Source organism: Mauremys mutica, chromosome 11 (assembly GCF_020497125.1).
Source record: "Mauremys mutica isolate MM-2020 ecotype Southern chromosome 11, ASM2049712v1, whole genome shotgun sequence".
NCBI lineage: Eukaryota > Metazoa > Chordata > Testudines > Geoemydidae > Mauremys > Mauremys mutica.
Window position 1 is genome coordinate 73,592,685 of NC_059082.1, and position 14,958 is coordinate 73,607,642.

Here is a 14,958-nt window from a genome sequence, read left to right on the forward strand (position 1 = left end):
CACACGGGTATTACTTTCTCTCCTACACAAACACATTTGTTTGCTTTTAACTGAACTCCTCACATTGCTCTTATCTGCCCCCACACTGGGAGGTCCTTGGGCAGAGCAAGAGACAGCAGAGCACTTTCCAACCCTTGCAAAGGAGGAAAATCATTTATTTCTCTGGTTAGATCTGTTTTACGGATTAGGTCTAAGTAGGAGTCTGGGAGCTGGGGCCTCCTGCTGCGCACTAGTCCCAGGGCTGACACAGACTCCCTCCGAGGCAGCTCACTGAACCTCCGTAGCACAGGTTCCACTCATATGAAGTAGGTCTAACAATTAACCTGCCCCAAAGGGGCCCTCTGTGGATTTAGCTACTGAAAATGAATAAAGCCCTTTGAAGATTAAGGACCCCACTCGGTACCACTGTTTTTATGCCACTGTAGCTCCCTTCACTTACAACTGGGTGCAACTGGTGTAAGACAATGGAGAACCAGGCCTTAAAAGTCCTATGCACCGTGTGTCAGAACTTCAGCTGGTGCAAATCAAAGTCGCCCCACTGACGTCAGTCAAGGATCTTGCTCTGTAAGTGCTTTTATTTATTTAGCGTGTGCATGGTCGTCTAGCCAAGTGATGGCATCTGCAGTGGTGTGATGCAGGTCTTCTAGGCCACCGCTGAATCTAGTCAGCAGGCATTCATCGACCATGTGCGGCATTGTCTGCGTCGCGCTGCAGCTGCGCAAAGGGCTGTGACGAAGGCCCCGGCAATACTGGTTGGCTGCACAGAGACCTCGCCTGGTCTGGAACCTGTTCAACAGGGACTACTGGTGACGGGGCAGGTCAAAACCAGGTAGGCAAACTGAGGGACTGGCTGGGGATGATAACAGATCCATTCCTCTTGCCAGAGCATTCCTGCCCTAACATCCTGGCGTGGTGGATGAGACCATAATGGGCAACGTGACGCTGGTGGTTTAAAAAGCTCATTGTGCAGCGCCAGGCATGAGCTGGCGTGAACTTTCTCCAGTAACTTGCCACTGGCAACTTCTCATCTGATATGAGGAGGAGTGATATTGCTCAGAACTAGGAGCCATGGGAGTGGAGTCAGACGCAGGGTGCCAGAGATGATGCGCATGGCGGCATGTAACTGCATATCCACCAGTTTGCTGTGTGACAATTGACTCCAAACTGGTGCACAGTGCTCCGCCACCGAATACAACGTGGCAAGCGCTGACGTCCGCAAAGTTGGAGCAGCTGATTTTTACCATGTGCATATGGTCAGACTAGCTGAGCTCCTGTATCCCAGTGACCAGAGGGTAAGTCTCCACCTCACAGCAGATACAAGTGTGCAGCCCTGGGCTCATGAAGCCTTACCATGAAGGGGTTTCAAAGTGGATGTGGATGTGTGAGGTGGTGGGGAAATCCAAGCAGGGCAGAAGTGAGTGGACAATATGGTTCCCACCACACCCATGGTTGGTGCTGGCGTCACATGGAGTACTGTGAAAACTTTTTTTTTAAACCACTGGAGTGGATGATAGCAACTTCATCTGGGTTACCAGAGACTCTCACTTCCTTTTAGGCCGTGATTGCATTTCTCCCACCCACAAACCAGGACTGCCTCAAAGAGCATGTGGCGGAGATGACGACAGCGACACCCCTCTAAATTAGCCACTGGGAATGGAGGAGAAAGTACCGGGAGAAACGTTCTTCCCTCCATTACCATTCCCCTCCATGACGCCATCGCTCATCAAGCAGCCAAAAAAGACTGCTGCTGGCTCGATCCACTATTATTTTAACAGAATTTTTGCCCACGGCTTGTTAACGAAAGATCTTACAACCATTAAGCCCATACACAAAACAGCTGGCAAATCCTAGGATTGAGGAAATAAGGCTGGCATTAAAAAAAGGGTGCAGGGGAGCAGAGGGATAATGCTTGAGGCATGAGGGAGAGGGATCAGCATTAAAAGTGACACTGTTTTGATGCATCAGCTGGTTAGTATTGAATCTGAATGTCACTCCTTACACCACTAAATGAACTAGCACCAAGATTGGGGTTGGGGAGTTGTGGGGGGGAGTTGTGAGGGGAGGGGAGAGAGGGACACAGCACTGCTTGGGTTTGACATTAACAAGAGTTCTACTTGGGTGAGAAGGAGAACTGTAGTGTGGGAAACTAACGAGAGGATTTGGGGGTAAAACAAATACAATAATGTCCAGTGTCCATATCTCACCACATACTTTCACCCAGCATTCATACAGACTAGCTGCGCCATCATGCATTTAATGGCAGCGCTGCCTCCAGCACGGAGTACTGTCCAGAGACAGAGCACAGCTATGTGTCAAGAGCAGGCAGTGGGGCAGCCGGCAAACCAGCTTCTCTTCCCTACTGACTGGGGCCCACAGAGGTGCCAGGTTTTCACAAGGACAGCCAGGCACCTCTGGGTTTATGTAGAAAGGCCAGGAAAGCACATTGGATTTCTCTGCTTGGTGAGTGCATGACAGTAAAGTTCCTGCCCATTCATCACAAATGTAATTTTTTTTAATGGCTCCACGTTTCACTAGATGAGATCCAGTCCTGAGAAGAAGACAAATACTTCCTAGCTTGACACTGAAATATTAAAAACCAGATGCATTTTCCTTTATGACTGTTTGTCATGGTCTTTAAGGGAGCATTCAGACTCCAAAGGAGAACTCTTCACTGCCTGCCCCCTGTGCCCTTGGAGTTTACAAACCAAGGACTGTAGCTGCCATAGGCTTTCCAATTCCTTCTGCTATCCAAACACCACAGTGGGCCTGCAGCCTCTCCTCTGTTGTGTGGTGTTGCCTCCACCACAGTGGGGCCGCAGACATAAAACTGATGTAGAGAAGATTGGCGGCTCCTTATGATCTAGCATCGCAGAGCTAGAGCCAAGAGAAACTTCTTGCTCTCAGAAAACAAAGATGATGGGATCAGGGAGCTGCAGTACTCCACATACGTGGGCCCAGATTTGTATAGGTATTTAGATGTTGCTGTGCTGTGTTGCTATGCATAACTAATTTAGGAGCCCAAATATCATTTTGAAAGGGGATTTAGGCACTTAGGAGCCAAACTCTCATTGAGAGTTGATGGGATTTGGGCTCCTAAATGCCTAAATCCCCTTTTAAGATGAGATTTTGGCTCCTAAATCAGTTCAGCATTGCACCACTGAGCCCAGCAACACCTAAATACCTTTACAAATCTGGGCCTTGGGCTTTGTTCCTAGAGCAGTAGAAGAATAAATGACCTGACGTCTTTGAAAAGTTAGTGACTCCTTATGACAAAATGGTACCATGGACTGTTTGATCAAAGACAAACCCACGTGAATAAAACCTCTGGTGACTGTGCTGTGGCCCCAGATGCTTACATCATTTTTGTTGAAGTACTTCAGTGCGCCTTCCCGTTCTGATAACACAAATTTTCTGCTTAAGAACTGCCCGTTGTCACGTCCTCTCTTCCACAGAAGTCCTTCTCTGTACCCTGCAAAGGAAAGAAATAACAGAGAATCATGGATGAAAAGTTTTCTTTTTTTTTTTTTTAAAGAGAAAAGCTGAAAAATGAACATTTTACAAGACACAGAGCCAACAGGCCACAGAGCCACTCTTCCCCTCAGACGTGCCTTCCTCACTCTGCTCTCTCTCTCTTTCTTTTGGATCTTGTGCTTCAAAGGTCGCCAGTCTTTGATACCACGATTTGACAGGCGGTCTGGGATTCGCATTGCACATTGTATTCAGAGACACTGGGGAAGCCTTCAGAGACACTGCTGAGTTCTTTCATTGGTTCCCAATACACCAACCTCCCCAGAATGTCTCACCTCATGAATCTTGCTCATTTTGCTTGTGCAAGGAGCAGAACTGAGGAAAGCAGGATCTGGCCCCAAGTGTTGACATTACTAAGCAATCAGAGGGAAAAAATAAAACCCAGTTCCCGGTGGATAGTTGCTGATAACACAGAAAACCACAAGGACATAGCTGACTGCTTTTGGTGTCTGTCTGCTCAGACAGGACATATCCAAAGCCCGCTGAAGCCAATGGGACTATTTCCAAATACCTTATAAAAAACAGGGAAAACCCCCATTTTTCCACTGACTTCAGTGGACTTTGAATCAGCACCTGACTGAGCCATGGGACACTCAACTACTTTGTCCCGCTTTGAGTGGTTCCATCCAGCTCCGAGATTCTTTAGCAAGACACCACGGGGAAGCATGCGCATAACCCTTGGTGGAATACAATAGGGACCATCACTGGAAGAAGAAGCTTTCACTACCCATATTTGTTCCTGTTTGGTTTCCCCACACCGCTTTCACCAGTGCTAAAGTCAATCCAAGGATTTTGTTTTCTCTGACTATTTTTAAAACAAATCAGGAAAAGGCTGATTTTTATCCTACCTTAGCGTTCCCACACAGCGAACACAATGGCAACTAACCACTGCATGCCCCTCTCCAGTGGCACAACAGCCAGAACATGCAGCTTAGCCAGCCAAATGATAACATTTTAAGCAGTGTCCTTATTTTACAACATTTTGTTTGTTTGTTTTTTACAAGCAGTTTCCTACATAATCACTATAAATACTGATTGAGCTGTTTGATGCTCTCCTTCAGTGTGAGATCTTAATTATAAAAATATTCCCGTCGAGATTTCTCTCTCAATTTCTCTTCTCTGTTCTATTTAGTTTTTATTATTGACTCTCAGTAGCTAGGATTGTAAAGTGAAAAAATGAAATGCTTTTTAACTTGTAACTAAGCTCTTTCTCTATATGCAAAGCAGCTACAGTATTAGCAGGCAGACTATTATCTGTATGCACATTATAAAACGGCAATTTACAGAAATGCCATCCTGGGAGTGCATTTCAGAAATTTCTACCAGTGACTGTTATTGTAAATGTCCATCATCACACCAAATTTATATAAACCACAGACAAAAAGAAAGGGAAAAAAGTGCTATTTGCTTTCTAGGTCTGAGCTGCATAAATATATTCTGTATGGATGAGAGGTTGAAGCAAGATAATTTAATTGTATATGCTACTGCTAAAGATACAAACAAAACCACTAAATGTGCCGATGTTTATAGTCTGTAAACCAGTATCACACAACTTTCTTTTTCAAACTACATTTACCCCTTCTGGATTTATGAAAGCAAAGGCCAACCGGTCTCCCAAAAGCTGAAATGGACCTTCCTTAAAGTGTTAATCAAAGCCATCAATGTTAGGCATAAATAAACGCAATGGTGAAAACCCTGCTGTTGCTAATCCTGAATGTGAACTCCACAGCACAGCATAAATCCAAAATACCCATCAGACTGCTGGAATGCAGGATGATAAATGGGCCCATAACTTGATACAGATGTAAGTGATGGAACTATTTAGAGCCTGTCGGCAGTGCTTTCTTTTCCTTGTCCCTCTGTCGGGGTCAGATATTGGAGCGGGTTTCATTTTTAAAATGCTGGGCCCCGTCGTGCCATCCCCGACAACCCCTTTGGCTGCCAGTAGGTACAGATGTGTGCTACCACTCCGGGAAGAGCACTTGCATTTTCACCCATCTCTAGGGATAGCCCATAATACATTATTGACAGTCCTATCATTTAAAATTAGTACAGGTTGTGCACAGCCACACACACATGGCTATGAAGCATGCACAGCTGCTGACTTTCATTTTTCTGGGTGGGTGCTCCATCCCCACTCCACACCTTCTCCCAAGACTCCACCCTTACTCCGCCTCTTCCTCCTTACTCCACCCTTACTCCACCTCTACTCCATCCCCTCCTCTGAGCATACCCCCGCCTCTTCCCACCCCTCCCGCCCGCCACTGAACAGCTGATCGGCAGGTGGCTGGTGGGTGCTGAGCAGACACTATTTTTTTCCCCATGGGTGCTCCAGGGCTGGAGCACTCATGTAGTTGACGCCTATGGAAGCAGGTTTGTAACAGAAAGGATCCCTCCTTGGAGCTAGTACCCACTCATACACAGCACCGTACAATCCCCGTTACCTGAGGTCGGTTGAACCGAAATACTTCCAAGTGCCACGAGTCCCACAGACTCACTATCCTGATGCCAGCCATTCTGCGGGTCTCAGTTGGTCTCTCAGACCACAGCAAAGTACGTCTCTTGAGGAGCTGCTCACCGCCTCTGTGTGCAACCCCTCACTAATTCTTTACAGTCAAAATCCTGCTCACTGGTTTTCCTCAGACTCTGCGTAGCCCACCACCCACCACCTGTGCCTTGTTCACCTGCACTAAATTCAGGATAAATGAGTTTCTGTTCGTTTCCTCTGGGCTGATCCCAGGTACACTGATGTAAATGGTCAATGGAGTTATTCCAGGTTTACAGTAATTTAAATCAGAGCAAAATTTGGCTCCATTATTCCATGCTTCTAGCCAGCCTGCTCCCTGGGGATCACCAGGGTGTGTTACACAACTTCCTTTACAGCTACCAGATCGCCCCAGCAGGGCTACTGTCTCTACATTCTGTAGTTGGTGAAATTCTTCTCCCTCCAGCTCTCTTCCTCCCTCCTTTGTTGGAAAAGCTCTGCCATTTTAGGTTAAACCTCTGACGAGCTACTGCACGAGCATGAGCAATGGAGACATGTATGATTCCAAAGAACGAATATAAAAAAACCACAAATATTCTCTGCAGAACTGCAAGTTGGAACCAAAATTGTTCTGCACCATTAGTCCCTCCTTTGGAATAACCTCTACAGGCCTCCTGTCCTTGGAGGACAGAGAATCCAATTCAAACTACAGGAGCATTTTTTTCCTTTTCTCTTTTTCTTTCATTTTTTAATGAAAAAAAAAATATCTGAGCTCAACAGGCACCTGGAGCTCTGGGTGCATTTCACCAAGCAGTAGAAATGGGAGCCAGTAGCAAGCTGAACAGTCAGAAGAAGAGAAGAAGCAAGCTGAACAATCCCACACCTAAGTTTGGCCTGTATGTGGCCCGCTAGTATCTAGTGTCAACCTGGCCAACAACTGCAACAGCTGAGAATATCAAGATGAGCATGAAATACACGGATTGATGCCAGAGGACTCTCATCACCACCATGGTACAAATTAATTCACTTGACTTCATGAGGAACTGAAGCTTTGAAGGCTTCCTAATAAGACACATCTACCTGTCAAGTTTGTATCCATCAGCGAAAATGCTACATACTCTGTACACGATGGATCTGAATGGGAATAATGTGTTTCTCCTTTAAGGGTGCTGACAGAAGACAGACAGTCTGTAGGTGACGCCTCGTTGATATGATATGAAAGTGCGAGATTTGCTTCACATGAGGCAGAAACACGTACTGGGTTCTGATGGTCTGTGTCTGTTGGTTGCTCTCTTGAATAACAAATGTTACACAGCTTATTCTCAAAGATTTGCCATGTGGTTTACCGATCAAGGGTAGATATTTAAAGTGTTTGTATTTCCTTGAGGAAATCAATATTCAGCATGAAGCTAATGGAAGGGATTGGAGAATACATCAGAAGCCATTTCTATTCGTCCCTTTAAACTAGAGAGGCAGCTCCAGAATTTCAGCAGCACTTAATAATATGAGGCATCTGGGAAACAATAACGCCTCTTAAGAAGCTGCATGACAGGCTAGCCAGAGGCTGAATTTGAGGGGGGGAAGGATATTACCAGGAGAGAGTGAACAGAAAGAACATCTGATGCCTGCCTGACACGGTGACCAATATCAAAGCCAACAGAGCATAGAGGGGAAGCATTTTTTTCCCCTCTTTAAAATCTTACCTCCAGTTTTTCAGCGTTGCCAACATTTCAGATGTTTTGTCCAGGACAGCTGGGGGCCGCTGGGCTCTCAGTTTCCAGGGCTGCCCGGAAGTGTTGCGGTTCAGACAACGTTTAGATGATGATGATCTCAACCACTGGAGGCTTCACAATCCTCCTTCCCTACAAGCCGACCCCCCACAACAAACTTCCCACGCCTGTTGCATGTTGGCAGAGCTGCTCAGGGGAGGCTACTGCACCTTGCTAGGTGAGGTAGCACTCCTAGGCCCCAACACACACCTCCCCTCCAGCACAAAATGATCCTCTTACCTGACTCTGCCCATCCCCCACAGGGGCTCCTTGCCAAGCAGGAGTGCACGCTCCTTCTGTACCACCCCCACCATACTGGTAGGCAACAGGCACTGGTTCCACTGCCAGGAGCTCCTCCATGACCGCAGAGGAAGGGGCCCAAAGGACCAGGCCCTAACCAGGTGGGGTCACAGTGTCAGTGTGCAGCCCATGAGCAGAGGTAGAAGCTCTGTGGCCGTTAATAGCAGGAGTTCCTTGGAAAAATCCCAGAGTGGGGTGAGCAGGAGGCCCACAAAGCTTGTGAGGCAATGTGGAGCTGCCCCTTAGCACTACAGCTGTTGAGTTTCGGGGTGAAATATTTGTTAATATCACTTTTCACAATGGGCTTACTTGCTAGATGATTTGGACGTGTGCATGTGCATATTTATTTGTTTTAGGAAAAAGCATGAAAGTGGCCACCAGCAAGAGTTGGTGGCCGCACTCTGAGGCCACCAAAATATTTGTCCTGAGAGCCCTAGTTGCTGTATCGCCATAGCTGCTAATCCCCATTATGCACTGGCACAGATTTTTATAAACACGTTGCTCGTTTCATTTCTCTCTTCCTTCCTTTAGAGCAATGTCCTTACGAGTTACTTCTCTGGCCAGCCCAAAATGGGAGTCTGCACCCCTGTCAACACTGATAAGCAGAAAAAACATTGACTTGGACTTGAACTGAACATGAACTCATCCAGGTTCCCTAGGCAAACTAAATATGTCAGAAAGAGGCTCTGATTTGAATGCCTCTGTCTGAAAGATCCTGAAAACAGCTACCGGAAGGCACTTAAAATACTGGCTGCAGAATGGGGGTGGGGAGGGGCTTTCCTAAAAGCAGAGCATTTTACTGAGGAAGCTATTAGGTTTGGAAAACGAAACCTTACTGATTCAGAATGAAAACAAACGCTGAATGTCAGAATTTCCCAAGAAGCAGAAAATCCGTTTTCCGACCAGGTCAACCTGCAGTGCTGACTCACAGGGGTAGCCCAGATAAGTCAATGGGACTTGTTCAGTTACGAAGGACTGATCACAATCATCTAAGCAAGGGTTTGCGGGATAAAGCCCTAAATGGTCTCTTCATCTACCACAGAATGTCTCCAGCTCTTTCTTCCCTGACTGTAGTGGTGCTAAAGAGTTTAGGCTGCACAGCTTCTTACAAATAATTGCATAGTCATTTCTTTGAACAAATGCACTTACTACCAGTTAAGTGTTTACTGGTCTGTAGAAAAGACTTTATTGGAGATGTCAGCAACCCCATGTCCATTAAGAGGGAGTGAGTGGCTCAGGGACTTGCTAATGAGAGATTTTGCCTCTAGGTCACTGGTTCATATCTGGACCAGGTCGGTTGCAACTGATAGTTGTTACCAGCTGAGGTTGTTCAGTGGCCTGTGTAAAATGGGAGTCTCACCAGAAAGGCAAACAAGTAAACGCAGAGTGAGCATGGAGACTGAACTACACTTTCGCTCGCTTAAGTGGTACCTGAAAAATCAGGTTGAGGCACACTCGCCAGGCCAATGGGAGGCACTGCAGCTACTTGTGTTATCGCTTTTTTGTGACTCAATGAATCTTCCACTGCTAGTTCTGCCATTCTGGCACCTGTCAGGATCACTCAAATACTTGGAGACTGGACGCATATTCTTCACATTGTAACTGGCTGCCAGGGCCCGGGTCTCCACGCACTAGCACCAAAATGGTTTCTTATGCATGAACATATTTCAAATGCAAGAATTTCCAGTCTTTTAACTAATCAGTCCTTTCCTAACAATCACTTAATATGCAAATTATCTTTCCTGAAGACCATTTTAGACAGAAAAGAGTTTCCCATTGCCATCAAGTCTGTCTTTGCTGCCTTCCAGGAGCTAATAAACCAATTATTGTCCTGCTGCATTGTAGCACCTCAGCTATGGAACCAGCTATGCTGATTAAATTGATTGCTTCCACTATACCCAATTAACCCACTCACTCTGCAAATGATTGACTTAATCAGAGGCAATTAGCACTTGAATGGCTAAATCATGCAGGAAGAGATGTCTTGGAAGGTGACTGAGATGCCATGTTAGGGACACCTCTGTGGCCTTCCAAGGGATAACGTCATTATTAATATATAGATCAGTACTGGAGCAGCCTGAATCGGCATGTCTGTGGTTTTAGCTGAAATATAAAATGGAAGACAGGAGGGGAGAGAGTGCATGCACACGGAGGCTATTTTCTGACAAGATTTTAGGAAAAAATTGACGTGTTATTGATGAAGAGAAAGGGAAGATGGGCGAGGTAGGTGAGGTAATATCTTTTATTGGACCAACTTCTAAAAGATACTACCTCACCCGCCTGGCCCCTCTAATATTCTGGGACCAACATGGCTACAACGACACTGCGTATAAAATATAACAAAGGGAAATGCGTCATTTGCCCCTGGAGATGGAAGATTTGTCATTATCCACTGCGCAGGTGGTGGTGGGGTGGAATGAGCTTCCTCACATCATGCTGGCAAAGCATCTCCACCTGGTTCTGGAGGACCCATCCTCTACACACAAAATGTTCGTTCATTTTCCATGCTCAGCGCCTCTGCTGAGAATGCCAACACAGGAGCCGAGTAACATCATTTGTTACTTTGTGTACGTGTGGGTGTGGCCCATCAGCCCATGGGAAGCTGCATTGAGAACACCAACCCCTTTCACATAGGCCACAGAACAGCTATCAGGAGGCGACAGCATTTAATCACTAGTGACCCTGGCTGGACTCAAACTGGTAAGCTACTGGCTCCAGGCTCTCTCTCTTACACTATATCAGTCCTTCAGGCTAAGTCAAACATATGTTACAAAATCATCTGAACACAGATTTCATGCATGGTATCCTTTGCCACAACATAACACAGAACCACTTAAGGACCGGACTTGCAGGCAGTGTCAGGACTATATGGAGTTAGAGACAATGTACATAGGCATCATCCTCTCCAGAACCTATGTACTGGTCTGGATGAATCACAGATCAAACACTAGCCCAAGAGACAGCACGTTCCCAGCAAATTCACACAGAGTAATATAGCAAACACAAATACTGACCTCCAGGAGTTCACGTGGTGTGAACTAATAGCCTCAGAAGCAAGAATAGAGACAGGTTTAGACCACATCCGGGTTGACTTTTGGGCTGGAGCCAGGTGAATGGTAGGTAAGGAAGAAAAAACTATATCTATATAGATCAGGGCAAAAATACATATGCTATTTTGCTGTATCTTAAGCAAGAGAGCATTTTGAAATGAAAAATGTGTAGTTTTCCCACTACTCATCTGTTGGAAATCAATGTAGTGAAATGGAGCCAAAATACAGTGTCTCTAAAGGAAAACATCAGACAGAGCTTAACAGAATGCTGGAGTCCTTGGTTCACTTCTAAGAGCACTGGGCCTTTCCTATGTGGATCTGTGTTGTATTGAAACACAAGGTCCGTTCCTGAGATGTAGGGTCCTGTGAACGGCATCAGGAACAAATTTGCATTGCAGGCTCATGCCTGAAAATCCAAATTGCTTCTAAGTAAATCTCCAACAATAAAGCTAAAATCCTTTAAGCTTGTGATGTTTGCCACCATTTAAATCTGATTAAAATCATTCATGACACCAACTAAACCTAACAGTCAGAAAACACTCCTGCCAATTCTGACGTTACCCAGAGTAATCCAGACCCCCCTTCTCTCAGAGAGTTCTCAGCTAAAGGGAACGTAATAGGAGATCATGTATCTAATCCAGCTTTATAAGTTGCTTTTAGCTAGTTCCTTTAATCACACGTTAGGACTCCCACTGGAGCAGCTCTCAGCAAACAAGAAATTAATAATTTTCATTAATACTCCCTGATGGTATCAGAGATGACATCCTATTGTTCCTTCATTTATTGAACCTTTAGTTGGCGCATAAGGGATAACATATGACAAGGTGCACAGGTGTGAAATGAAAAGAAGTCACTGCTGGGATGAAAGGTGGCAGCTATTCAAGTGACCAGAAGACTGCACTGTACAGGTTAGCAATTATACGGTTAGCTGCTAGAAGGGGTGGATGCACTCCTGGTTATTACAGCTTCCATGAATGCCCAAGGGATGAGGAAGAGGGGTTAGTTTACCTGTGCAGCAGGCAGCCAGAATCTTGAGACTTGCATTCACTGAACACAAAGGGAGAAAGGCACAGAACCCCCAGTGGCACCAGAAACCCCACAGGGTGCAGGGCTGGTACTGGGGAAGTTAATGCTGCACCCTGTGTGCACTCCCCAAGAAGGTGTGTCCATGCACCAGGACGCAGCATGCACACACTGGTCCTGGTCCCTGGGGACGTGGGTTTGCTATATATCTATCCAACCTAGGACTCTGGGAGTGCAAATACCAAGATTCTGGCTGCCCCCTGCACAGGTGAGCCAAGGTGCATAGAGCTTTCTATGCCATCTTCTCTCTCTTTGCTTGTGCATCATGCAAGAGCAGCCAGAATCTCACCCAGTGATTGCCAGAACTTCAGACTCAGAAAAGGCCCCAGACTATGGGAGAGAAAAGATTCCTTTATGTATAGTGTTCTAGGAGAAAAGAAAAATTACCTTTCAGCCAGTACTAAACCCTTCAGAAAATGCTGGGGGAGGGGGAGCTTGGAGAAGTGGGAGGAAATATATTGAAGCTTAAAGTATGTTTCCAGCTCATCATCTGATCATTTCAGAGATATTCAATACAGGTGTACTATGGAGATTGCAGCCACCTCCTCCTCTTCTATCAGTTTATCCTGTAACTGATTGTCGATATAGTAGCTTTCCTGATAACTTAATTACTGGGTGTTTACATATTAAAGATAACACAGCAATTAGCTGCTATAGTGAAGTTAGACTGGATCTGCTGGGAGATTCGGAAGTGCTCTCCTAAAGAGAATTTCTTTACTGGAAGTCTTGTGGTTGCATTACTGAGAACTGCTGCATGGAATCCAATTTTACAGACAAATCAAATATTTTTTCTTTGAGTGGCTTCTGCATATTCCCACAAGGAGATCCAGGTGCAGAAGGAATATTGCAGAGGCCACTTGAAGAAGAACTACAGTTACAGTGATATTGATCTATCAGTCCTCGTCCTCAAAGGAAACCTGCACAACTCTTTCAAAATACGAGCCTGGGAGCTTAAATCCATTACTCTGCTAGACACTAAAAACCATGGACTGAACAGACACACTGGATTTATGGCTTATTACAACAATCTGTAACCTCCCAAACCCCTCCTGCCTCTTTGTCCTATGACTTCAGAGGTGTTAACGGCTACCTTGGGTGGTCCCTTAGAATATGTGCTAACTACTTATGCTAAGCTGTGATGCGGCAGTACCTTTCCCAGACCAGGGGAAGAGCTCTGTGTGCCTCAAAAACTTGTCTCTCCCACCAATACAAGATATTACCTCACCCACCTTGTCTCTCTAATATCCTGGGACCGACACATCTACCACTCCATTTAGCAGTATAGCCTCTGTGAAGCGTAGCCCTGTTCAAACCACAGTTGTGGAAATAGTCCAAACTATTCTCCAAGCCAAGAATAGTTTTAGATTAATCTCTGCATAGCCACGTCTGTAAATAAAACTCGGTCCAAGACAGCTGCTCACGTGATCATTCCCCTCTATTCAACATTGGTGATGCCTCATCTGGAGTACTGTGTCCAGTTTTGGGCCCCACACTACAAGAAGGATGTGGAAAAATTGGAGAGTCCAGCGGAGGGCAACAAAAATGATTAGGGGGCTGGAGCACATGACATATGGGGAGAGGCTGAGGGAACTGGGATTGTTTAGTCTGTGGAAGAGAAGAATGAGGGGGAAGTTGATCGCTGCTTTCAACTACCTGAAAGGGGGTTCCAAAGAGGATGGATCTAGACTGTTCTCAGTGGTAGCAGATGACAGAACAAGGAGTAATGGTCTCAAGTTGCAGTGGGGGAGGTTTAGGTTGGATATTAGGAAAAACTTTTACACTCAGAGAGTGGTGAAGCACTGGAATGAGTTACCTAGGGAGGTGGTGGAATCTCCTTCCTTAGAGGTTTTTAAGGTCAGGCTTGACAAATCCCTGGCTGGGATGATTTAGTTGGGAATTGGTCCTGCTTTGAGCAGGGGGTTGGACTAGGTGACCTCCTGAGGTCCCTTCCAACCCTGATATTCTATGATTCTATGATACATTTCATGTAGCCTCCTTATTTTTAAAACAATTCTGCTTCTACTGTAGCAAATGAAGCCATTGGTTTAATCTGTGCAAAAAAAGTTACTATTGTGAGTACTTGTAGAAGCCTTGGACCTGATTCAGCATTGAGTTAATCTGGTTGATTTGAAATTAGTTACTGCAGCACAGTGAATCAGATCCCTCCTTTCTGCCTGCTAAGAACCACCATATTTCACATTAGCTCAAGGCATCAGCTCATATACCTGCTCATGTCAATTTCCTTCTTACTCCACTTTCACTTTCAGAGCACTATTGATTTCTTTCCACTTTGGCATGTGTTCAGTGTGTTAGTTTCCTGGAGAGAAGCAAACACAATAGCAGACTCTGCTCTTCTAACTGTGGCCCTCACAAGTCTCTACCGCAGTGTAAAATGCAGATAATGTAAGTCTTAAAGGGTACATCTACACTGCAACAAGAGTCCCGTGGCATGGCCGCAGCTGGCCTGGGTCAGCTGACTCAGGCTCACAAGGCTCATGTCCTAGGGCTATGAAATTGCAGTGTAGACGTCCAGGCTTGGGTTGGAGCTTGGGCTCTGAGACCCTAGGATGGGGGTGGGTCTCAGAGCCCAGGCTCCAGCCCATGCCTGGATGTCTACACTGCAATTTTTAGTCTCACAGCCCAAGCCCCATGAGCCTGAGTCAGCTGACCAGGCTCTGAGACTTGGTGCCACGGGTTTCTTATTGCATAATAAGCTCTCTTTCGGGGTGGGGTAGGGTGGGAT

At 45.8% G+C, this 14,958-nt stretch overlaps 1 protein-coding gene across 4 annotated transcripts in view; it reads right to left on the reverse strand.

Moving 5' to 3' along the window:
* Window positions 1-14,958, reverse strand: part of ADAP1 (ArfGAP with dual PH domains 1) — a 111,313-nt gene that overhangs the window by 23,290 nt on the left and 73,065 nt on the right. For all 4 annotated transcript variants that reach the window (XM_044981066.1, XM_044981068.1, XM_044981064.1 and 1 more), the window contains exon 5: window positions 3,357-3,469. In XM_044981066.1, the coding sequence (XP_044837001.1) occupies window positions 3,357-3,469 (113 nt within the window). The remainder of the gene's footprint in view (window positions 1-3,356; window positions 3,470-14,958) is intronic.